Source organism: Salmo salar, chromosome ssa01 (genome assembly GCF_905237065.1).
Source record: "Salmo salar chromosome ssa01, Ssal_v3.1, whole genome shotgun sequence".
Taxonomy (NCBI): domain Eukaryota; kingdom Metazoa; phylum Chordata; class Actinopteri; order Salmoniformes; family Salmonidae; genus Salmo; species Salmo salar.
The window spans coordinates 156,614,067-156,637,320 of NC_059442.1; the positions used below are offsets into that span (position 1 = coordinate 156,614,067).

General features: G+C 43.7%; 1 protein-coding gene across 10 annotated transcripts in view; it reads left to right on the plus strand.

Moving 5' to 3' along the window:
• LOC100380362 (zinc finger, MIZ-type containing 2) overlaps window positions 1-23,254 on the plus strand; it is a 39,235-nt gene that overhangs the window by 660 nt on the left and 15,321 nt on the right. For 4 of the 10 annotated variants that reach the window (XM_014140098.2, XM_014140092.2, XM_014140103.2 and 1 more), the window contains exons 2-12: window positions 7,256-7,344; window positions 13,346-13,460; window positions 13,879-14,069; window positions 18,572-18,743; window positions 19,097-19,348; window positions 19,448-19,633; window positions 20,466-20,543; window positions 21,044-21,263; window positions 21,533-21,674; window positions 21,949-22,045; window positions 22,975-23,127. In XM_014140098.2, the coding sequence (XP_013995573.1) occupies window positions 7,295-7,344; window positions 13,346-13,460; window positions 13,879-14,069; window positions 18,572-18,743; window positions 19,097-19,348; window positions 19,448-19,633; window positions 20,466-20,543; window positions 21,044-21,263; window positions 21,533-21,674; window positions 21,949-22,045; window positions 22,975-23,127 (1,656 nt within the window). In that variant the 5' untranslated portion in view covers window positions 7,256-7,294. Of the gene's footprint in view, window positions 1-3,437; window positions 3,486-7,255; window positions 7,345-13,345; window positions 13,461-13,878; window positions 14,070-18,353; window positions 18,744-19,096; window positions 19,349-19,447; window positions 19,634-20,465; window positions 20,544-21,043; window positions 21,264-21,532; window positions 21,675-21,948; window positions 22,046-22,974; window positions 23,128-23,254 lie in introns of those variants that run through there. The other 6 variants (XM_045687180.1, XM_014140088.2, XM_014140096.2 and 3 more) reach the window with 6 other exon arrangements.

Consider the following 23,254-nt stretch of genomic DNA (forward strand, 5'->3'; position numbering starts at 1 on the left):
TCTGACAAGCGCTCCGGAACACGTTGTTTAATTGCTGCAAACAATTGTTTGGTCATGCCTTGTTGGCTACCGTTCTGTAGCCTACAGGGCAATAGCTAATTTAGCTACAAAGTAGCTAGCATAATTACGTGGTTGAGTCCCCTTGTCGTATGGGGAAACATGGACATAACTGACAGTAAAATAGTCTGGTTGTAAACAAACGGTGTCGCAAGTCGCAACACCTCTGGGCAGTTTGTGATATTACAAGGTTAGATGAAACAAAATGTCTCCCATTGTTATTTCAAGTGCGAGCAGCATGCGTAGCATGGTGGCTACGATGTAGCACTGACTGCCTTGGAATTCTCTGACGTCTATCTGTAAGCGATGCACGATTTCAGTGGAAACGTGTCCGTGCATTGCTTACATTGTATCCGCGCAAAGCATAACGTTTCAACAACAGTATGGTTGATGTTTTGTGTGTGAGAGAATTGGGTTGAATGTGTTTTATTAGGCTACAACAAATGTATACTGACAGATTATCTTGCGATCTATCGAACGCCTCAAGATGAGATCTGAGTTGGTGCTAAATAGATTAGCGCCAAAAAGCTACATCTCTTGTAGGCAATTTAGCTCCTTAATAAACACCATCGTCTTTGTGTGAGTTTCCATCAGACTAGACGCTGTGTTGCGTGTTGCTGAAACACAAACTTAACCTAGTTCAAGGCAGTCAAAGAATATTATCACCCCTGTGTATCACCTCAGCCACCACATACATGTGTATTCATGATGACTTTGTATATGTAAATGGTTAGTTTGCACAGTATACCCAGACCTACATGTACAAGGATACACAAATAACACATCTGAGGGACCGGTTAGCAACATCCCAAGGACCAGTGCTGGTCCAGAGACCGGGGTTTGAGGGACACTGCTCCAGGTATTTAGGGGTCCAGCTGCAGCCAGGCGAGGAAGCTGGGTGTTAGAGGTTAAAGGTGAGGCTAGGTGACAGACTCCCATGCCATGTGTTATCGGCTGGCCTGATGTCCCCTGGTTGATCGATGGAGTCAAACCCAGAGGTGGGTGAGATTGGGAGTAGGCCTATTCCACATACACAGGCCTGTGAGGAATATCAGATCTTTACAATGCCTGGAGAAGTGTTGAACTCAGGAAACACATCAATATGATATTGCAGTCTGTGTAGGCCTGTTTTATTAATTAATGTATTTAACCTTTTAACTATGCACATTTTTATTTACAATGACGGTCTACCTCCCGTAACCCGGTCGACGCTGGGCCAATTGTGCGCCGCCATATGGGACTCCCGATCACGGCCAGTTGTGATCCAGCCTGGGATGAAACCAGTGCCTTAGACCTCTGCGCCACTCAGGAGCTGAATTTATGTATCTGAAATGCACCCACTGACAGACGGGCGGGCAGACAGACAGCATGGATGACCTGAGGGTTCTGATGGTTCTCAACAGAACAGCTGCTGTCACCAGTAATTCTGTCTCACTGCTGTTAGAGACACACACCGCACACCAGTAGCAGTGTGTGGGTAAAACACTCAGGAAGCCAAGCCGGTAAAAAAGCCATATTACAACCTATGTTGGGGGGTGTTTTGCTGCACCAGGACAACCAACAGTTGAGCTCAGCTCAATGCCGATTGGCTAATTATTATTATTATTATTTTTTTTCTAGGGAGGCCAAATACTTGCTGGCGTCAATCAATCATATACTACAGCGGTCACATGTTATACTCTTTTGGTCCAGACAGCATCAGATACATGGGCTACACATCCTGAGACAGAGGGGCGCTGTTTCCCTCGCTCTAATGATTTCTCCAGGGAGATTCAGCCACTTGCGAATTTACAATTTTTTGGGGGAAACAGAGATGATAGAGAAATTATTTTATAATTGTAATTTATTTATTGATTAAATATTTGGGGAAGCCTGACCTCCCTTGGCATCCATGAATACACACCACTGCGCACACATGTCACCGACCTGTAGCATCCCTGTTCCCTTTCCCTCTTTGCCGTGCCTTTGAGAGCTTTATCATAAGTCATGTACTTATCAAAAGTCAGCTTGTGGCACATTTGACTTCACATTTGATTTGGATCATATATGATCAATATTATGAACATATTGTTTATTCTGTCAACTAAGGCAGTCTTTACAACTATTTTAAATTCAATGCTTGACAGTTGTGAATTGTCCCTGCAATCAGATCAAATCGAAGCATTTGTCTTGCATCTCATACTAACCCAGAAAATCTACTGAACTTATACTGTAGTTACACTTCAGTGCATAGACAACATTCTAGCGTAGAACTAATTCATTGCAATTATGATTCAAGTAATCAAGGCCTGCCTGACTCCAAATCAATTTTGTCTTGAAACAACCAAACTGCAAATAATTCTAGACTAAACTGATGTTTTGGTTCCTCCCCATTGTTTAAGTGAAAGACTGACGAGTTATGGCATTTCTGTGTGTCTTCGGCTATTTTCACATTTTCGGGCAAGTGACCATAATCTTCGGGCAACCTGAAAAAATTATCCTCACTACCCCGATGGGCAATTGCCTTTCAGGCCTAAATGTCAATCCACACACAATTATGGGTTAAGTCCATGTGACAATGTGTGTATCTGTGTCTAGAATGATGATAATGTTTATAGCGGTACCTCTGGTGATTGACAGTATGGTAGATGGCACTGGACTCACTTCCCTCTTCACTTGTTTCTCCTCACCTTTTCCACACCCCTCCTCCAGACATCCCTCTCAGTGAGTACCACCCTGCATCCCACTGCTGGCTTGTCTCTGAAGCTAAGCAGGTCAGTCCCTAGATGGGAGACAAGATGCTGCTAGAAGTGGTGTTGGAGGGCCAGTAGGAGGCACTTTTTCATCTGTTCTAGAATAAAATATCACAATGCCCCAGGGCAGTAATAGGGAACGTTGCCCTGTGTACGGCGCTGTGTTTCAGATGGGATGGTAAACTGGTGTCCTGACTCTCTGTAGCCACTAAAGAGCCTATGGCACTTATTGTAAGTGTAGGGTTGTTAACCCCGCTGTCTTGGCTAAATTCCCTATCTGGCCGTCATACCATCATGGTCACCTAATCATCCCCAGCTTCCAATTGGCTCATTCGTCTCCCCTGTAACTATTCCCCAGGTTGTTGCTGTAAATGGGAACGTGTTCTCAGTCAACTTACCTGGGTGAGGTAAGGGTGAAAGCCACCTAATCCTGGACTGCTGGTCTGGTAGGTGACAGTCATTGGAGTCCATTCATTTGGCTGTGAGTCTTCTACATGCAGGCAGGCAGACAAACAGTCACAGGGATTGAGGACACGCAACCTTCTCCAAGGGCTTTTGTTCCAGCCCCACGGAAACACAACTGATTCAACTAATTAAATGAGACATCGCTATACTGAGAAATGGAGCCTTTGTTCATGTTTTTCCCAGGGCCCCCATACTATACAATGAGGATGAGGAAGTGATTTGCTGTTTGGGGTAAGTTTCTCAAAAACAAGTGAAATCACAAAAAAGGTGACTCGATCCTTCCTTAACATTCCATTTACATAAAAAATAAAAGATTTGGTTGTAAAAAAGCAAACTTTTCCTTTAAGTTCTTGATGATCAGTTGATTATTTAAATCATGTGTTAGTGCTGGGCCGGAACAATAGCCTGCACACTCTGTAGCCCTCCAGGACTAGGGTTGAAGACCAGCCAGGGCTTGTTCTTACAAAGTGTCTGAGTAAGAGTGCTGATCTAGGATCAGTTTTGCCTATTAGATCATAGTTATAAGGAGGGAATGGGTGGATCCTAGATCAGCACTCTACTCTGTCGATGTGGGCTCAGACCACTGCTCTGGGTGGTTTGGTCCCTTGGGTGGTATATAAGTGTGTGTTTGTACTGTTATTACACAACAACATCAATTAGCAAGTCATGAGCCAGAGCCAAGTTTCCATGTACATTCAGCAGAGCAGTAGGGGAATCCATCAGTGCGTTTCTCAGCCCTGGGTCCTATTCATTAGGCACGAAACGGAAGGAAACTGGGAAGTACAATCTGAACTTGTCCAATAAGAAGCCAGTGTCCTAATTAATACAACCCTGCTTGTGACAAGCAGTAAACACTGTGACCTTGGAATGTAGAGGGAGTGCGAGAGAACATTGGTTTACTGTAGTAGAGGTGTAAACGGGCTATGCAGAACAAACTGGAGCTTCACTTCAAATGTTTGAAATCTTTATGTTGAGATCTGCTATAAAGCACTATTATATAAAAAAAAAAAAAAAACATTTTAAAATACGTTCATTTAGCAGACGCTCTTATCCAGAGCGACTTACAGTATGAGTCCATACATTTCCATACTTTTTCTTACTGGTCCCCCGTGGGAATAGAACCCGCAACCCTGGAGTTGCAAGCACCATGCTCTACCAACTGAACCAAACGGGACTATCTCATTTGAAGTCAGGCTGGGGGCAGAGTACAGGGGTCATAGTTCAGCCTAGGATAATGCCTGATTCACACCAATGGAGCCAACCCAAACCCTACTGTGCTGGCTCGGATAGTTCCCTTTTTTAACATTGTATTTTTCCTTCATAGCTTGTTCTCCATCTTCTTTTTAAATAGGAAGCCAATTTGTTTTCAGCACTTTTATTTCCATGACTGATCAAAACTTGTTCTCATGGCTCTGTTGTCCCTCTGCAGGAGACGTGGTGAGCAATATGTTTGGAACATCGAATCGTAATACATATAGAATCGTGAGAATTGCCAAATACATTGTATCGGCACCTAAGTATTGTGATAATATCGTATCGTGAGGTCCCTGGAAATTCCCAGCCCTAGTAGATGAGTAAAAAGGCCAGCCCAGTACAGCTCAGCATGGTTTGGTTTGGCCCTATAGGAGTGTTAATCAGGAATAGGTGAGGCTACATTAACAGAAGTATGAAGTGGGTGGAGGTTAGCGGCATTGCCTAACAGTGAGTGGTAAGGGAAGTCTGTCTGTTTTTGTCAGGAGGTATCAGGTGGGTCAAGGTCACTGAAATCATTCTCGGAATTGTGGAAAACATTCTCCTTGCATACCCTTAGGTACAGATCTAGGACCAGCGTAACATCCCAAGTCTATTAGGTGGGAAGAGACTATACGGACCTTAGATCAGTGTCTAGGTGTAATGCCATCCTACCCTCATACGAGGACGTGATGAGATGTTTCCAGTGTGTGTTCCGAACTTAAGCTTCTGAATCGTTCCTTCTCCGCATCTCGCTGATAATCTCAATATGATTTGTCACTTGGTGTATTAAAAGAATAGTTCACCCAAATTACAAAATATCTTATTGGATTCGTTACCCTGTAAACTGTAATTTGAGTGACCTATCCCTTTAATCTACCCTCCAACATGTAGATGTATTTCAGTTCACTGAACACTTTAGACCTGTGTCTCAGACCTGTGTCTCAGACCTGTGTCTCAGACCTGTGTCTCAGACCATGTACTGTGAAGGTCCATCTATATTGGAGGGACGCGGGCTGAATGAGTACCATTGTTTCTATGTGAATTAGTGGTACGCAGTCTGACCACACGTCAGTTGTCTTTTTATCAGATGCCCCCTGGTGAATCTGTGTTTACACAGTCACCCCAATTCTAATGTATTGGCATATCTGACACCGATCTGATCTTTTCCCCATTGTGTAACCAGCAAGAACCACATGGAAACTGATCTTTTGACTTCTGATTTATACCACATCTGTTTTGGTTTTCAATCCTGATATAATTCTGATGGTTCATATGTGACCTCAGTCTGGACACTATAATCTGTTTTTTTTCTCTGAAGTGTTTTGTAGGTTTTTATTTTTTGCACATGACCTGTTGTTGCATGACAACCACCCAAAAATGTAAAGGAACAGTGATAGGAAATTATAATTGCACCTGTGTGCTATTTCAAAGGTAATGCACATATCTGATATGGGCCACACATAAAACTGAGTGTAGACAGTCAGAACAATTATAATCTGAATTTGGTTCTTAGCCTGTATTTACACAGCCATCCTAAGTCATGTGTATTTAGATTCAGCTTTATATGAGCGGTATCTGGAGGTCTCAGAGTGTTTAATGACATAAGATGCCTCATCTTAATACTCCCGGCGAGTGACAGTGTGACTGCTCCTAGTGGCTGTACTCACAGTGAGTGACGGATAGACAGGATATGATAGATATGCAAACCTGTGTGTCAGACCGTGTTAGTCAGAGATATGGGTGGGACTCCCTCTCTAACACACTTAACTGTTGTTCCACTCCATGAACCCCCCCCCGCCCCAGACAGCAGGGACGCAACACATGTTGGCTATGTAGGAGAGAAAACGAGGTGGTGGCTGGACAGTCGGATGGTGTTTTTGTCTGAGAGAGATGGGAGGAGGATGGGACGAGGGAATGGTAGAGAGGGAGAAATGGAGGAGAGTGAGGGAAGGAGAACACGCACACAAGGTTGAAGGGAACTAATATCCATAGAGAAGGTTTCTGTCTGGTAACTGTCACTCTATATATCCCCTCCCCCCCCCCACACACACACACACACACACACACACCCCTCTTCAATCTGCAGGGTGTCTGACCCAATTCTGTGAGGAGAGGAGACGAAGAAGAAAGAGATGGCTCTAATGTTGGCAACAAATTAGCCTGTCAGTTAGCGGAGCTTACCCTGGAATGAAGAGTAATTTACAGAGAAAGAGAGGGATGGAGAGCGAGGCAGAAAGGGAGGGTGAAGAAGAGAGACGGGGATGGAGGAAGGGGAACGGTGATGGAGGGAAAGTTATTGAAGGTCGTGTGATCCTAAAACTGAGAAATGGCAGTGCAAGAGAAGCCCTCTCTCGCTCTCTCAGCCGTTAACGAGCTGTGTGTGTGTAGGCAGCCTCTTCATGGCTGTTCTCTTCAATTCCTGCTGCTGCCCCTCCCCCTCCCTTCTATGAGAAGCATTACGCCAGGCAGTGATAGGCTACCGCTCTGAGACACACACACAGATATGCACACATAGAGACAGAGGCTAAAAGGGAGAGGAGGGTAACTTGTGTGGGCTATGATGGTGAAATCACTGCTTCAGTTCAATGCTATGAGACTAATTTCTCTCTACATTCAGTTCAATTGAATTGACATGATATTGGTGATGACAAGGAAACGATAATACATTAAATAATAAATGATCACAAAATAATTAGGCCTATACAGAATACGAATGAAACACAAATGACACACCATTTCAATTCTCTCTCTCTCTCTCTCTCTCTCAGGCTGCCTGTCAGGGTCTTGTTGACCCCCCCGTTCCTCCGATGAACCCCCTCAACTCCATGAAACCCGGTCTGCCTCCCACTCCGCACAGGTACACACACACACACACACACACACACACACACACACACACAGAGAGTGACTCATAGAGGGAGTGCTGAGCTCATTGTCAGTTGGCTTCTGGTTGGCTTTCACCTCTCACCTATCCTGCTATTGGCTGAGCTCTAGGATCTGACTGCCGATTTGCTGCTGCTGGCCTGAGCGCTGGTTTCCTGTTTAAGAGTTCACTTCCTGTGGTTTCAGGAGAGGAAGTGGAGCGTAACCTTATCCGCACACACACACCAGGGTTGGGCTCAGTTCAATTGAGAATGTCTCATAAATTCCAATTAAATTCTTGAATTTTAATTAGTAAACAGGATACATAATTGCAATTTGAATTAAAGGAAATATAGTTGAATTCAGTGAAATTCAATGACATTAAAATGCCCGTTCTATTCTATATTAAGTGTGGTCTTTACAAATATACATTACCAGTCAAAGGTTTGGACACACCTACTCATTCAAGGCTTTTTCTTTATTTGTACTATTTTCTACAATGTAGAATAATAGTGAAGACATCAAAACTATTAAATAACACATATGGAATCATGTAGTAATCAAAAAAGTGTTAAACAAATCAAAATATATTTGGTATTCTTCAAAGTAGCCACCCTTTGCCTTGATGACAGCTTTGCACACTCTTGGCATTCTCTCAACCAGCTTCATGAGGTAGTCACCTGGAACGCATTTCAATTAACGGGTTTGCCTTGTTAAAAGTAAATTTGTGGAATTTATTTCCTTAATGGTTTTGAGCCAATCAGTTGTATTGTAACAAGGTAAGGGGGTATATAGAAGATAGCCCTATTAGGTAAAAGACCAAGTCCATATTCACCTGGAATGCTTTCCAACAGTCTTGGAGGAGTTTCCACATATGCTGAGCACTTGTTGGCTGCTTTTCCTTCACTCTGCGGTCCAACTCATCCCAAAACATCTCAATTGGGTTGAGGTCGGGTGATTGTGGAGGCCAGGTCATCTGATGCAGCACTCCATCACTCTCCTTCTTGGTCAAATAGCCATTACACAGCCTGGTGGTGTGTTGGGTCATTGTCCTGTTGAAAAACAAGATAGTCCCGCTAAGCGCAAACAAAATGGGAAGGCGTATCGCTGCAGAATACTGTGGTAGCCATGCTGGTTAAGTGTGCATTGAATTCTAAATAAATCACTAACAGTGTCACCAGCAAAGCACCCCCACACCATTGCACCTCCTCCATGCTTCAAGGTGGGAACCACACATGCAGAGATCATCTGTTCATATACTCTGTGTCTCACAAAGACATGTCGGTTGGAACCAAACATTTCTGATTTGGACTCGTCACACCAAAGGACGGATTCCCACCAGTCTAATGTCCACTGCTCGTGTTTCTTGACCCAAGCAAGTCTTATTGTTGTCCTTTAGTTGTGGTTTCTTTGCAGCAATTTGGCCACGAAGGCCTGATTCCCGCAGTCTGCTATGAACAGTTGATGTTGAGATATCTGTTAATTGAACTCTGTTAACCTCTATGGGCTAGGTGGGACGCTTGCGTCCCACCTACTCAACAGCCAGTTGAATCCTGTGGCGCGTTATTCAAATACCTTAGATATGCTATTACTTCAATTTTTAAAAAATATGACTATTTTACACCATTTTTAAGATAAGACTCTCGTTAATCTAACCACACTGTCCGATTTCAAAAAGGCTATACAACGAAAGCAAAACATTAGATTATGTCAGCAGAGTACCCAGCCAGAAATAATCAGACACCCATTTTTCAAGCTAGCATATAATGTCACATAAACCCAAACCACAGCTAAATGTAGCACTAACCTTTGATGATCTTCATCAGATGACAACCCTAGGACATTATGTTATACAATACATGCATGTTTTGTTCAATCAAGTTCATATTTATATCAAAAACCAGCTTTTTACATTAGCATGTGACTAGCATTCCCACCGAACACTGCCGGTGAATTTACTAAATTACTCACGATAAACGTTCACAAAAAGCATAACAATTATTTTAAGAATTATAGATACAGAACTCATCTATGCACTCGATATGTCCGATTTTAAAATAGCTTTTCGGTGAAAGCACATTTTGCAATATTCTCAGTAGATAGCCCGGCATCACAGGGCTAGCTATTTAGACACCCAGCAGGTTTAGCACTCATCAAAGTCAGATTTACTATAAGAAAAATGTTCTTACCTTTGTTGTCTTCGTCAGAATGCACTCCCAGGACTTCTACTTCAATAACAAATGTTGGTTTGGTCCAAAATAATCCATCGTTATATCCAAACAGCGGCGTTTTGTTCGTGCGTTCTAGACACTATCCTAAAGGCTAAATAAGGGTGACGAGCATGGTGCAATTCGTGACAAAAGAATTCTAAATATTCCATTACCGTACTTCGAAGCATGTCAACTGCTGTTTAAAATCAATTTTTATGCCATTTTTCTCATAAAAAAGCGATAATATTCCAACCGGGAATCTGCGTTTAGATAAACAGACAAAGGAAAAGAAACCATTCGGTCGAAGCGGGCACGCGCCTAAGCCCATAGTACTCTGAGTGGCCACTTGCCAAAAGCGATAAAGTGTTTCAGCCAGAGCCTGCCTCGATATCGTTCAACGTTTTCCCGGGCTCTGAGACCCTATGGACGACGTAGGAAGTGTCACGTTATTGCACAGATCCTGAGTCTTCAATAAAAAGAGCCAAGATGAAACACTACTTCTCAGACAGGCCACTTCCTGCTTGAAATCTTCTCAGGTTTTGGCCTGCCATAGGAGTTCTGTTATACTCACAGACACCATTCAAACAGTTTTAGAAACTTTAGGGTGTTTTCTATCCAAAGCCAATAATTATATGCATATTCTAGTTACTGGGCAGGTGTAGTAACCAGATTAAATCGGGTACGTTTTTTATCCAGCCGTGCAAATACTGCCCCCTATCCCCAACAGGTTAAGCATTTATTTGGGCTGCAATTTTTGAGGCTGGTAACTCTAATGAACTTATCCTCTGCAGCAGAGGTAACTCTGGGTCTTCTATTCCTGTGGCGGTCTTCATGAGAGACAGTTTCATCATAGTTCAAAGTTCTTGAAATTTAGCTTAAAATAATGATGAACTGTCGTTTCTCTTTGCTTATTTGAGCTGTTCTTGACATAATATGGACTTGGTCTTTTACCAAATAGGGCTATCTTCTGTATACCAACCCCACCTTGTCACAGTAGAACTGATTGTCTCAAACACATTAAGAAGGAAAGAAATTCCACAAATTAACCTTTAACAAGGCACTCCTGTTAATTGGAATGCATTCCAGGTGACTACCTCATGAAGCTGGTTGAGAGAATGCCAAAAGTGTTCAAAGCTGTCAAGGCAGAGGGTGGCTACTTTGAAGAATCTGAAATATAAATATATTTTGATTTGTTTAACAGTTTTTTGGTTACTACATGATTCCATATGTGTTTTGATGTCTTGCCTATTATTCTACAATGTATAAATAAAGAAAAACCCTGTAATGAGTAGGTGTGTCCAACCTTTTGACTGGTACTGTACATAAAACATCAAACATGTTGTTATATACATGCATATCATTTTGGGGGGGAAACAATTGATTTGCAGAACAAACTCTTAAAATGAACAATATCGGTATGGAAATATTCTATTTCATTAATCATTTAAATATGGGGAAAATACATTTCCCAGAATGCATTAGCTTAACCTTAAAGTTGTCCCTGAAGCCTTCAAAAAGAAGCCATACAAATGAAATGGTTGGTGGAAATTTAATTGGCTATTCTATGGACTAAGGTTGAAAGAGTACATGAACACCGTTTCCAGAGAAAAGTGATATATTCTTTGGTATCTGGAAGTGTTATATGTCACATTCAATTAAACTATTATGTTATTATTTATAAATATATTTTACCCCCTTTTTTTCCCCTCCCAATTTCAATTATGATCTTGACCCATCGCTGCAACTCCCCAACGGGCTCGGGAGAGGCGACGGTCGAGTCATGCGTCCTCCAAAATATGACCCGTCAAACCGCGCTCCTTAATTTCACTAGGATAGGGGGCAGCATTCGGAATTTTAGATGAAAAGGGTGCCCAAACATATTATTGGTAGATTTGGATAGAAAACACTCTAGTTTCCAAAACTGTTAAAATAATGTATGTTAGTATAACAGAACTCATATGGCAGGCAAAAACCTGAGACAAATCCAACCAGGAAGTGGAAAATCTGAGGGTTTTTTTTGTTTTTTTTAAGTGATTGCCTATCCTGTGTCTGTGGGGTCAGATTGTACTTCCTAAGGCTTCCAGTGATGTCAACAGTCTTTAGAAGTTGTTTCAGGCTTGTATTGTGAAAGGGGATCGAATAAGAGCTGTTTCAACAAGTGGTCAAGCTGAAAGACATTAGTTTAGTCTTGCGCGTGGCCGTGAGCGCGACGCTCGTTCTCTTTCCTTTCTAATGACAACGGAATTGTCCGGTTGGAATATTATTGAAGATTTATGATGATAACATCCTAAAGATTGATTATATACATTGTTTCTACTAACTTTAATGGAACTTTTTAAACTTTTCGTCTGGACTTTGTGCCCGCGCTTTGTGCAATTGGATTACTGGACTAAACGCGTGAACAAAAAGGAGGTATTTGGACATAAAGATTAACTTTATCGAACAAAACAAACATTTATTGTCTAACATGGAGACCTGGGAGTGCCATCAGATGATCATCAAAGGTATGTGATTAATTGAATCGCTATTTCTGACTTTTGTGACACCTCTCCTTCTTTGGAAAATGGCTGTATGGTTTTCTGTGGCTAGGCGCTGACCTACCATAATCGCATGGTGTGCTTTCGCCATAAAGCCTTTTTGAAATTGAACACTGTCTGGATTAACAAGAAGTTTATCTTTAAAATGGTGTATAATACTTGTATGTTTGAGGAATTTTAATTGAGATTTCTGTTGTTTGAATTTGGCGCCCTGCAATTTCACTGGCTGTTGGTGAGGTGGGACGCTCACGTCCCGAACGATCCCAGAGAGGTTTTAACATCCGCCCGCTTAACCCGGAAGCCAGCTGCACAAATGTGTTGGAGGAAACGCCGTTCAACTGACGACCAAAGTCAGCCTGCAGGCGCCCGGCCCTCCACAAGGCGTCGCTAGGGCGTGATGAGCCAAGTAAAGCCCCCCCCCCTCCCCCAAAGCCTAGCCTAACCCGGACGACACTGGGCCAATTGTTTGACGCCTTATGGGACTCCCGGTCACGGCCGGTTGTGACACAGCCTGCGATGCAGTGCCTTAGTCCGCTGCGCCACACAGGAGGCTGAGACTCTTATGCTCTGACTGAGTGGAATTTCTTTGAAGTGCGCTGTATTAAATTACACTTCCTGTCACTCAAACGCAAATTCAAATTCTACATCCTGTGGGGTGTGGCAAATTTGATTTTCAATTCATGAGTTGAATGGGAGTCAATTCCAAATTTTATGAATTGAGCCCAACGCTCACACACACACTCTCACACACTCACTCTCTCTCAGGAGCCTCCTCTCCATCGGAAGGGCTGCTCATACTGGTTTCTAAGTAACTGCTTTGTTGTTATGGAAACATTGTTGAGTGCCTCTTGAGGATGTGATGTGGTACAAGTCATTCAACTCCTACAAATACTCCCACTTGTCTTTCTCTTCAACAAACTAACAATAACTGCTTCCTCTCCTCTCCATCTGCACAGATCTGACAAATTAGGCTAGGTGAGAGAGCATTGTGGTGGTGTACAGTTACCTACCAGATATTGCTTTCACCTGTCCAGGGTCCATATGTAGCAAGCGCCTGAGAGTAGGAGTGCTGATCTAGGATCACATCCCCTTTCCATGTACTCTTGTTCATTTTAATCTGAAACGCAAGACTGATCCTAAATCAGCAACCCTACTCTGACATGTTTGATGCACATTACAGACCCAGGTCTGTAAGCCATGCCCGTACATGACTCCATACCATAATATCCCTGCTTCCTGTCTCCCTTAGTGACGGTAACTTCCTGTATGACTCTGCCTCCTGGCAACAAGGCACCAATCAGCAGCCAGGCGCCCTCTCTGTGGTAACCACTGTCTGGGGCGTGACCAATCCCTCGCACAGCCAGGTAATGGACCAGGCCAATTATGTCTCCTTCCACATCCCCCCCACCCCCCCTTCTCTCATCCATCCTGCTATCATTATCATCTTTTCCGTCCATCAGCCATCCCTCTTCCATCCCCCACTCCTACGTCCATGTATTTAACCTTGTTTGAAGGAGAGCAAATATCTTTGGCAGCATTCCAGGCCGCCTACATAGCAGTTGTTCACCAAATCTGACAAGGCCTGGATTAAGTGTTTTAACATGTTAGTAACCGCATCAGTGATATTCCAATCCTGCTACAATGTAGATGACACAGCTTTTGATTATTTGTTCATTTGTACAGTATGTGCTTTGCAGACTGTATGGAATGTCAATGTCTTTTTTTCTTCTTCTTTTCTACCGGTTTCCTGTTTCCACTACCTATCCACTTCTATCCGTCTAGGTGTTTGGCGCGCCCATGGGTCCGGGCGGGAACTCTGGAGGTCACATGATGCAGGGCAGCGGTGGCGGTGGGGGGATGAGTCCCGGTGTGAACCACCAGTACCAGAGCTATGGTGATAAGGGCTATGGACAACCAGGTCTCTACGGACGCCCCAACACCGCCTATAACCAAGCACCACCATATGGACAAAGGTAAACACCTTTTGACTTGTTCTTATGGTATATGTTCACCGGGGTCATGTTCATTAGGCATCAAACGGAAGAAAACGGAGTGCAACTGCGAGGTACTACCTAGGGCGTATTCACTAGGCACGAAATGGAAGGAAAAAATGGACTGAAATAGGGAAGGACTACCTGGAACATTGCACCGAATACATCTGTTTAACCTACAGCTATTGTAAGCAGTAATCATGAGCCTATAAACCAGAGTTACACTGTTAGCACTTAGGTGGTGTGCAATAGTAGGAAGACCACTTAGTGCAGGGTGAGCTGCATAATCAGCTCCAATGTAAATAACATGAGTAAGTCTACCTCTGATTAGCTTCCCAGTAAAGCATTAAAAACAATCAAGCAACCCAGAAAAGTGCTAAAAATAGCCCATATTAACATATGTAGAAACAAGGTCCATGAAGTCAATAACTTGCTTGTAACAGATGACATTCATATTCTGACATTCATATTCTGACTCTCTGAAACTCACTTAGATAATACCTTTGATACAGTGGTAGCAATACATGGTTATAACATCTACCGAAAAGACAGAAATGCCAACGGAGGCAGTGTTGCGGTCTATAATCAGAACCACATTCCTGTAAAGCCTAGAGACGATCTAATGTTAAATACTGTTGAAGTAATATGGCTACAGGTTCATCTGCCTCACCTAAAGCCCATTCTGTTGGGAAGCTGCTATAGACCAAGTGTTAAGTCAGTATCTGGATAATATGTGTGAAATGCTTGATAATGTATGTGATATCAACAGAAGTATATTTTCTGGGTGATTTTAAATATTGACTGTCATAATTCAAAGTTCTCAAACAGGACTATTTTACACCATTTGGAAGATAAGACTCTCGTTAATCTATAACCACATTGTCCGATTTCAAAAAGGCTTTACAGCGAAAGCAAAACATTAGATTATGTTAGGAGAGTACATAGCCAGAAATAACCACACAGCCATTTTTCAAGCAATCATATATGTCACAAAAACCAAAACCACAGCTAAATGCAGCACTAACCTTTGATCTTCATCAGATGACACTCCTAGGACATTATGTTACACAATACATGCATGTTTTGTTCAATCAAGTTCATATTTATATCAAAAACCAGCTTTTTACATTAGCATGTGATGTTCAGAACTAGCAACTAGCATACTCAGCATAAAACGTTCACAAAATACATAACAATTATTTTAAGAATTATAAATACAGAACTCCTTTATGCAATCGCGGTGTCAGATTTTTTTAATAGCTTTTCGGCGAAAGCACATTTTGCAATATTCTGAGTAAATAGCCCGGCCATCATGACTAGCTAATTTGACACCCACCAAGTTTGGCCTTCACCAAACTCAGATTTACTATAAGAAAAATTGGATTACCTTTGCTGTTCTTCGTCGGAATGCACTCCCAGGACTTCTACTTCAACAACAAATGTTGATTTGGTTCGAAATAATCCATAGTTATATTGAAATAGCTCCGTTTTGTTCGTGCGTTGAGGTCCCTATCCGAAGGATGACGCGCGGGCGCATTTCGTGACCATTTTTTTTTCAAAATATTCCATTACCGTACTTCGAAGCATGTCAAACGCTGTTTAAAATCAATTTTTATGCGATTCTTCTCGTAAAATAGCGATAATATTCCAACCGGGCGACGTTGTATTCATTCAAAGACTGAAAGAACAAAATGGAGAATTCACATGAACGCGCATCTCCAGTGTCACTGTCCCCAGGCAGGCTAGTAACAAACAGAGCTGCTGTACTTAGCCAAGAGACTGCAGACATCTCATTACACTTTCTGGCGCCTTCTGAGAGCCAATGGAAGCCTTAGAAAATGTCACGTTACAGCACAGATGCTGTATTTTTCATAGAGAGGCTACAGAAGGACAATAAATTGTCAGACAGGGCACTTCCTGTATGGAATCTTCTCGGGTTTTGGCCTGCCATATGAGTTATGTTATACTCAGACACCATTCAAACAGTTTTAGAAACTTTAGAGTGTTTTCTATCCAAATCTACTAATTATATGCATATTCTAGTTTCTGGGCAGGAGTAATAACCAGATTAAATCGGGTACGTTTTTTTTATCCGGCCGTGCAAATACTGCCCCCTAGCCCCAACAGGTTAATGACTTTTTCATTGGCAAGATAAGCAAACTGAGGGATGACATGCCAGCAACAAACGCTGATGCTACACATCCAAGTATATCGTACCAGATTATGAAAGACAAGAATTGTACTTTTGAATTCCGTATGGAAGACAAGCCACCAGGGTCTGACAATCTAGATGGAAAATTACTGAGGATAATAGCAGACAATATTGCCACTCCTATTTGCCACATCTTCAATTTAAGCCTACTAGAGAGCATGTGCCCTCAGGCCTGGAGGGAAGCTAAAGTCATTCTGCTACCCAAGAATAGTAAAGCCCCCTTTACTGGCTCAAGTAGCCGACCAATCAGCCTGTTACCAACCCTTAGTAAACTTATGGGAAAAATTGTGTTTGACCAGATACAATGCTGTTTTACAGTAAACAAATTGACAACAGAAATTCAGCATGCTTATAGGGATGGAAACTCAACAAGAACAGCACTTACACAAATTACCGATGATTGGCTGAGAGAAATTGATAAAATGATTGTTGGGGCTGTCTTGTTAGACTTTAGTGCAGCTTTTGACATAATCGATCATAGTCTGCTGCTGGAAAGACGTATGTGTTATGGCTTTACACCCCCTGCTATAATGTGGATAAAGAGTTACTTGTCTAACAGAACACAGATGGTGTTCTTTAATGGAAGCCTATCAAATATAATCCAGTTAGAATCAGGAATTCCCCAGGGTAGCTGTTTAGGCCCCTTGCTTTTTTCAATTTTTACTAACGATATGCCGCTGACTTTGAGTAAAGCCAGTGTGTCTATGTATGTGGATGACTCAACACTATACATGTCAGCTACTACAGCGACTGAAATGACTGCAATACTCAACAAAGAGCTGCAATTAGTTTCAGAGCGGGTGGCAAGGCACAAGTTAGCCCTAAATATTTCTAAAACTAAAAGCATTGTATTTGGAACAAAACACTCACTAAACCCTAAACCTCAACTAAATCTTGTAATAGATCATGTGGAAATTGAGCAAGTTGAGATGACTAAACTACTTGGAGTAACACTCGATTGTAAACTGTCATGGTCAAAACATATTGATGCAGTAGTAGCTAAGATGTAGAGAAGTCTGTCTATAATAAAGCGATGCTCTGCCTTAACAACATTATCAACAAGGCAGGTCCTACAGGCCCTAGTTTTGCGCACCTTGATTACTGTTCAGTTGTGTGGTCAGGTGCCACGAAAAAGGACTTAGGAAAATTGCATTTGACTCAGAACAGGGCAGCATGGCTGGCCCTTGGATCTACACAGTGAGCTAATATTAATAATATGCATGTCAATCTCTCCTGGCTGAAAGTGGAGGAGAGATTGACTTCATCACTAATTGTATTTATGAGAGGTATTGACATGTTGAATGCACCGAGCTGTCTGTTTGAACTACTGGCAAACAGCTCGGACACCCATGCATACCCCACAAGACATGCCACAAGAGATCTCTTCACAGTCCCCAAGTCTAGAACAGACTATGGGAGGCACACAGTACTACATAGAGCCATGACTACATGGAACTCTATTCCACATCAAGTAACTGACACAATTAGTAAAATGAGATTTAAAAAAACACCTTATGGAACAGCGGGGACTGTAAAGCAACACAAACATTGGCACAGACACATGCATACACACACATGGATTTATTACTGTAGATATGTGGTAGTGGTGGAGTAGGGGCCTGAGGGCACACAGTGTGTTGTGAAGTCTGTGAATGTAATGTTTTAAAATTTTATAAACTGCCATAATTTTGCTGGACCCCAGGAAGAGTAGCTGCTGCTTTTGCAGCAGCTAATGGGGATCCATAATAAATACAATAAGGTTTGTGCTAATGAATACAACCCTGAACTTTTCTTCTCCATTGCAAAATGTGTAAAGTGTCATTAGCCGAATGAACACAACCCAGGGCTCCAGTCAGACACATGGGGGGAATTTGAATTGCATTTGATTTGATTTCCTCTTCCTCTCAAAGCCCATTAGATGAGAAAGACGGAGGTCCCTCCCTTCTGGCCTTGTCCTCCAATGGGTTTTGAGAAAGAGACGAGGAGAGAGGATGTGAGGAGTATGCAATTGAGATCTTCCCTATGTCACTGTGTGTGTGTCTCTGTCAAAGCAGCAGGCTGTGTCACTGCTGTCTGTGGGGGGTTCTTCATGGAGTCAGAACAACAGCTACGTGTGTCAGAGAGGGAGTCCCACCCACATCTCTGACCAAGCCGCACGCACTCACACACACAATCAACACTCATTGTGCTTGGCCTCTATGGAGTGAGTTGCAAATAATTCTCCCTTTCTCTCCCCCCTCTCTCTCCCTCTCTCTCTGTGTGTGTATCTTAGTTACTCTAATAATGGTGGTGGTGGAGGGGGAATGGGCCAACGCCCCCCTTCTGACTTCACCCAGGCTGCTGCCGCTGCTGTTGCCGCCGCTGCTGCCACGGCAACCGCCACTGCCACGGCAACAGTTGCCGCCATCCAGGAGAAACAGAACCAGGAAATGAACTACGGCCAGGTAAGAGGCTCCACCTTACCGTGTGTACGTGAACAGGAAGCTGCTTACTAGGACAGCTTTCCTCTAAATAGTGGGCTATTTCTTAAACCATTTGTAGGGGAGGACATTGTGCTTCTGTTTGGTTCATTGTTAGAGCTCATTACACACCCTGCAGGACAGAGCAGGAACTAGCTCTGCCACACCCACACACGCTCCAGACTCCAGAGACATGGGCTTGATTAGAGGGAGAACATAAGTATTTTTTAGCAGACTGTTTACACGTCTACAGATTCTGTCTCTGAGGAGAAACCACACTGTAAGTCCTATCTCTTCATCTGTATGTTTCTCTCCTTGTTTTCTTTCTCTCTCTCCAGATGGGCGGAGGACCCTCCTCCTACAGTACCCAGTTCCTGTCCCACCCGGGCCCCCAGCAGGGTGGGCCCCGCGGCCCCCCGGGGATGAGCCCCAGTGGGATGGTCCAGTCCCGGCCTGGACAGCACCCCTCAATGGGGGGCATGGGGTACCCCTCACACCCCTCCCAGGGTCAGGGCCAGAGGATGTCCCAGCAGCACCCAGGCTACCCAGCAGGTCAACAACAGGGGCTCAAACGCCCCTACCAATCTGAGGTACACTTAGAATATACACAGTGCAAACACATGCAAGACACTAACACGCGCAAACATGAGCTTACAAACGCCGCCTCCTCTCCCCCGTTCCTCCCCCAGGGTTTCCCAGGGCAGCAACAGTATGGTTCAGGGGGCATGTCTCCGTACCATGGTGGCCAGCCCCTCCAGTACCCCCCCGGCCCCCAGCAGCGCCCGCCCCAGTCCCCATCCTACCACCCCAACCAGCGCATGCCCCCCATGGGACAGTACCAGCAAGGACCACCCAACCCGGCACAGTACTACAAGGTAAGCAGTGAGATCCCACTGCGGTGTTTAGGGCAACTTGTGAAAGGGGCTAGCAGTAATGCACCCGACCCAAGACCACACATTCCATATCCGCTTACCCCTTATTTCACTTCCCTTTCATCTCTCAAATTTCTGTTCACAAATAAAAGCTTTTAAAATATGAAAGTGGAATGGAATTCTGTTTCACTTAATAAAAATATATGTATTTGAAAGTTCAAGTTATCAATATGGGCTTTTCAAGTAAGTATTTACATTTCATTTAGCTGATGCTCTTGTCCGGAGCGAATTACAGGAGAAATTAGGGTTAAGTGCCTTGCTCAAGGGCACATCGACAGATTTTGTCACTTTCTCTGCTCAGGGATTTGAACCAGCGACCTTTTCCGTTACTGGCCAAATGCTCTTAATCGCTACATGTTATTGACCGCTACCTCTTAGTGACTGCATTGATGCTGATCTTGTGCTGATATTTTAATGTTTTATTTAACCCTTATTTTACCAGGTAAGTTGACTGAGAACACATTCTTATTTACAGGAACGACCTAGGGAATAGTTACAGGGGAGAGGAGGGGGATGAATGAGCCAACTGGAAGCTGGGGATGATTAGGTGGCCATGATGGTATGAGGGCCAGATTGGGAATTTAGCCAGGACACCTGGGATAACACCCCTACTCTTACTATAAGTGCCATGGGATCTTTAGTGATGGCACCCTACACAGGGCAATGTCCCCAATCTCTGCCCTGGGGCATTGGGGTATATATATTTTTTAGAATAGAGTTAAGAGTGCCTTCTACTGGCCCTCCAACACCACTGATTATTGTGTGTTTTAAACAGGAGCAGCAGTACAATGGGCAGCAGGGTAACATGCCACCAGGAGGCTACAACGCCTTCACACAGGCTGCTGTCAATGCGGTAAGACACCGTGTGTGTGTGTAGCCTAGCGGTGTGGAGGAGAGGGTCCTTTGCTTTGGAATGTTTGGGTCCTTTGCGAATTTAATTCATAATTGTAATTTGTGGACCCAAATAAAGAACATGTGTTAGGCTACGGCACACAGATTTTGTGTCAGCAATTACAGAGTGAGCTAAATGGTTTTTCAATGTGAGTCAAACGTTGACATATGATGGACAACGGAGATGATTGTCTGTAAAAACACACAATTACTGTATGCAACTCATCTAAAAAATAGTTGACTAGAGTTGACAATTAAATAATGAATATACAATTGAATCTGTGTTCATGCATCTCTTTATAGCTGTAGTGTTATACAGTAACTGATTCAGAGGGGTTGGGTTAAATGCGGAAGACAAATTTCAGTTGATTGCATTCAGTTGTACAACTGACTAGGTATCCATCTTTCACTTTATGTATTGTAGCCTTATGATGATATCTTCTATTTAAAACTCTCCCTCAGCAGGGTGGCCGGGTGATGCCGGGGTACCCCAGTTCTCCTTTGGGGGGTAACCCAACCCCTCCCATGACTCCAGGCAGCATGCCCCCCTACCTGTCACCCGGTGGACCTGGACCAGACACCAAGCCCCCCTACCTCCCCCAAGGCCCTGACATCAAGCCCCCCTACCTCCCCCAAGGCCCTGACATCAAGCCCAACATCAACTCCCTACAGCCCCCCACTGGTGAGATACTTACTGCAACACACACTCCTTTATCATGTCATTGGACTAATAGAAATCTATTGAGAGAGACCTGGGTCGTGTTCATTAGACACTAAACGGGAAAAAAACAGACTGAAATGAGAAGAGACTGCCTGGAGGTGTCCAGTAAGAAATGCACATTTTTATTTTCCTTTGCAAAATGTTCCTTTGCGTTCCTTAATGAACATGACCCTGGGTCCAATTCATAGGTTAAATACCTGTGCACTCTCACGCCCCTCCCCCCTGTTTAGGTAACCCTAGCGACGACCTGCGGCTGACCTTCCCGGTGCGTGACGGCGTGGTACTGGAGCCGTTCCGATTGGAGCACAACCTGGCAGTCAGCAACCATGCCTTCCAGCTGCGAGACTCCGTCTACAAAACCCTCATGATGAGGTCCGAGCCCACCGCCTCTCAGCCAATCACTCAGCCGTTACTGTGACTTGATCCAGTGTTTTTTAATACCATAGACTTTAGAGTTTTGCCACATTATTCATTGATGACGCTGGTGTGTGTGTGTGTGTGTGTGTGTGTGTGTGTGTGTGTGTGTGTGTGTGTGTGTGTGTGTGTGTGTGTGTGTGTGTGTGTGTGTGTGTGTGTGTGTGTGTGTGTGTGTGTGTGTGTGTGTGTGTGTGTGTGTGTGTGAATCTGTTGACGGTGTGTGTCCTAGGCCTGACCTGGAGCTGCAGTTTAAGTGTTATCACCATGAGGACAGACAGATGAACACTAACTGGCCCGCTTCCGTACAGGTACAATCACACTTACAGGTACAATCACACTTACAGGTACCCGTTCAAATATATACACACACAGAGAGAGAGATCAAAGCATAACAGACGTTTCCCAAGATAGCAGTGTTATAAAGTTTTGGGGTTTTTTTTCACATACAACTGGATCTATGTGCATGTACACACATCCAAATCAGAATGGGTTAGGCTGGGATTACACTCCCCCAAGCGCTCTTACTTATTCTTGCGTAAAGTTACAAATTCTGGCATGCATTGAAATCTCAAAGTTGTTGTGGAGTCTCAGCAGAGTTCATCTAGATCAGGGGTGGGCAACTCCAGTCCTCAATGGCCTGATTGGTGTCACAGTTTTGCCCCAGCTAACACACTTCACTCCAATAATCACCTAATCATGATCCTCAGTTTAGAATGCAGTTTGATTCATCAGCTGTGTTTGCTAGGGATGGAGAAACTGTGACACCAATCTGGCCCTCGAGGACTGGCGTCGCCCACCCCTGATCTAGTGTTAATCCAGCCTTGGTTTCTGGGTTAACAAGTTGATGAAAGACAACCGTGAATTAGCTAGCCATTTGAGCCACTTCCTGGTTACACAGGGTAGTGTTCAGGAGGGTACAAGGTACTGAACATTGTAGATAGAAATACCATCAATGAAACTGATATGATTCCTTACTCAATATCTCTACTCTGGATGTCTGTTCTACACAACATATTTCTGTCCAAACGTTCCACAATGCTGCACCCTATACTGAAGGTGGCCCAAGGCCCATGTTCATAAATCGTCTCAGAGTAGGAGTGTTGCTCTAGGATCCGTTTGGCCTTTTAGCTCATAACGAATACAATCATATGGACAGCGGTTTCCTGATCCTAGATCAGCACTCCTACTCTGAGGCCAGTGTGACGACTGTGACTAGCGTGTTAGCCGACCCTCCATTCACCTGTCTGTCATGTAGGTTTCTGGTCCTTGCTTACAGGTGAGTGTGAACGCCACACCGCTCACCATCGAGAGGGGCGACAACAAGACGTCCCACAAGCCCCTCTACCTCAAGCAGGTGTGTCAGCCGGGACGCAACACCATCCAGATCACCGTCACCGCCTGCTGCTGCGTAAGTAGGGGGGTGCATGGGACATGTATTGCACAGTGGGCAAAACTGTTTGCATTAATGACGTCATGGTTAGGTGGTATACTGGTTGTATAAGAATGTTTTGTTAACGTCTTTTGTAAAAATCTTT